The sequence below is a fragment of the Salvia splendens genome, chromosome 9, assembly GCF_004379255.2.
Source record: "Salvia splendens isolate huo1 chromosome 9, SspV2, whole genome shotgun sequence".
Taxonomy (NCBI): domain Eukaryota; kingdom Viridiplantae; phylum Streptophyta; class Magnoliopsida; order Lamiales; family Lamiaceae; genus Salvia; species Salvia splendens.
Window position 1 is genome coordinate 11,298,545 of NC_056040.1, and position 2,962 is coordinate 11,301,506.

The window sequence follows — 2,962 nt, forward strand, 5'->3', positions numbered from 1 at the left end:
TTCTTCTTCGGTCTGACTTCCGGAATCGAGGGTAAAATAGGAAGCGTGGCTTCTTTTCTCCGAAGTCTCTCAGTCTGCTTAGTTTGCTTCTGCAGATTTGGTGACTGTCCTAATTTTTCTTTCGGTGGCGAATTTTTAGTCTTCATGTTCACCAAGTAACTAAATCTTTTGCGTAGAAACCTGTGGATTACAATTAAAGATCATTAGGGTAACAGGACATCGAGCACTTCAACATTAGTTGTATCGATTGACAAATTATACTGAGGAACGCGGATATCCATTGCCACACACACAATCTTGAGTAAAAATGAACAGAAACCTAGTGAAACATAACACGCTGAGAAAGTCGCTCCATAGTTCATACTTGCTGACTATGCTCACGACATATCTCACTCACAGAACAATTAACAGCAACACCTTTCACAGAGGATACAATCTAGACAAAGCTAAATAACACAATCTTCATATTCGTTATTAGAGTAATAAGCAAGATTATTGCATACCGAACTTCAGCAGCGAGAGCCATCTTGCTCTGCTTCCCTGCCTCTAATCTGCTTCTCATGATATCAACTTCCTGTAGAACAACAGTACATCTTTACATTATTTACAGTGAAAAAACCAAACATGCTGGGACTAACTATTGGAGCAACAAACTGAAACTTCCAATTAAACACACACACCTTCTAATTGCATCATTTTTGGCTAAGAATCATGAAGAGACACATCTTGCAGTAAGTTAATAATTATTTTAATCTGAGCAACCATGGAAATGAGTACTACTGCACACATGATAAAAGTTTAAGTAACCCTAAAGACCTAATCTAATTTTTTTAGGGAAACCTAATAGATATGACAAAAGAAATCCTAAACAATAATAATACTATGAAACACCAGCAATTTCTAGTGTAAGAACTCCAACAACATCAATTAATTAATTTTTAGAAGAAAACATCAAATAATAACAAAAGGAGGCAGATCAATCCATACAAAACAAGCAGATCAATTCCAAAGATCAATATCCAAGCAAATTACACATAAAACAGCAGCTCATCAACAAATAAGCAAATAAAACCTCAGATCCCCAAATTCAAAATAGAAGAATCAAAACCCACATAAATGAAAATACCTTTTGCAAGTCGTGATAGTCCTGAAAAAGAGTCTGATACTTATGCTTAGCCCTAACATCCTCTCTCGCAGCAAGGCCATACGGCGTCGTTTGATCCACTACATTGATCTTCATTGACATAAAATTAAAAATCAAAGCAGGAGGCCCCCTTTTGAAAAGCTTTGATTTTGAAGACGGGAATGGGATGTATGTATATACGGGTTAGCTGTGAAAACACGGAAACGAGGAAAGTGGTAAAAGATGTGAACACGGAGGAGAGATGGGCGAGTAATAAAGAAAAGAAAGAATAGGGAGATAGATAGAGAGATGAAATGGAGACGTGTGGGAAGGTTCGGTTGTTTCCTGTGTGGACTAAAGCAAAGGGCGAAAAAGCCCACGGCAAAATAAAAAGTCATAGTTGTTGCAAAGGGAGTGAAGTTGATGATGAAGATGGGGGATTTTTGGGGGGCTGGGGTTGCAGAAGGGCAATTGTGGCACACACAAAATTCTCTCTCTGCTTTAATTTTGGTGGTGCGTGAGTGTGATGTGGGACTCTGGTTTATTGTTGGGAAAAAGTTGCAAGTCAAGAAGAGATTCCTGATTTGAATAGAATGAGACGATGTAGGCATTGTAGACATAGACATAGCGAGAGGAGAGAGAAAGAAAGGGGGAATTAATGAATTGATGAGTCCTGCTATGTGTTTCGGAAAAATGGTTGAAAAAGCAGGATGAGAGCGATGCGATTTTCCTGGTGTGCTGTTGAGGTTGTTGGGTAGCATGAGTTTGAAGGCTGTGCTGGCGCTTTGCTTTTTCTTTTAATAAATGCGCCATTCCTGTTTATCACCATCCCCATTTCTGCCTGCTCATACGGAATCAAATCAAACCCATGAAAATCCAACTTTTGATTTATTATTTATTAATGCCTTTCGCAGCACTATTTGCAGGAGGCAAACTTCAACCGCGGCGGCTATTGCGCCACCCGCTTTCAATTTTTCCTTTTTTTTTGTTATTAATTTTGATTTCAATATACTCTTTCAGTCAGTAAAAACATAGTTCGACTTCGACAGACACATTTTTAATGTAAAATTAATAAAATATAAAATATAAAATATAAAATAAAAAGACAAATTCGATAAAATAAATAAAGTAAAAAAAGTTAGATAAGAAATGAATAATAAATAACTTTATAGTTTTAATACTATAAGATTAATTTAGTGGACCAATAAAAATAGAAAATGAATTGGAGTAGGAGTATTAGGCCACCCGCAACGCGTCACGCGGGTGGCCGGTGTTTCGTTCCGCAGTGACGGAACCGGGGCGGGACACATTGCAGCGTCTCGTCCCGTCACCAGCCTGTCACGCAACCCGTCTCGCGCGCGACGAAACGCGGGACGGCTCGCCACGCGCCGAGGCGACGTGGCGTGCTCCCAGGCCATGCGTGACGCCCACTCGCTGTCCCGCGAGTGGGCATCGTCACGCTGACGCAATAATTCATTTTTTTTAAAAAATCGGATTAAATAAAAAAATTAATAAAAAATGTTAAACGGTAATATTACCGTTAATAGAGCCGTTATCCTTTTTTATTTTATTTATTTTTTATTTTTTTACTCTATAAATACTCTTATTTCATCCTCATTTCACACACAACTACACATCTATTCTTCCCAATTCATCTCTATTTGCTCTCCAATTTTCATCTAACATCTCATCACAAAATGTCCGGCGACGGAAACCGGCGGTGGCGGCTCCGGCGCGTGGGATCTCAACGCGTTCGACGACTGGGGGAGCATGTACAACACATTGGGTGGTTCCGGTTCGTCGACGCCGGGCACCCAGGGTTCGAGCATGCCGGGGGTA

The 2,962-nt window shown here is 39.7% G+C and overlaps 1 protein-coding gene across 2 annotated transcripts in view; it reads right to left on the reverse strand.

Annotated features, from left to right (window-relative positions):
- Nucleotides 1-1,966, reverse strand: part of LOC121748605 — a 2,839-nt gene extending 873 nt beyond the window's left edge. The window contains exons 1-3 of one of the 2 annotated variants that reach the window (XM_042143072.1): nucleotides 1,127-1,966; nucleotides 504-574; nucleotides 1-180 (exon numbers count right to left, since the gene is read on the reverse strand). The exon at nucleotides 1-180 is cut by the window's left edge and continues 19 nt beyond it. In XM_042143072.1, coding sequence (XP_041999006.1) covers nucleotides 1-180; nucleotides 504-574; nucleotides 1,127-1,246 — 371 coding nt within the window. In that variant the 5' untranslated portion in view covers nucleotides 1,247-1,966. The remainder of the gene's footprint in view (nucleotides 181-503; nucleotides 575-1,126) is intronic. The other variant, XM_042143071.1, reaches the window with a different exon arrangement.
- Nucleotides 1,967-2,962: the final 996 nt, after the last annotated feature.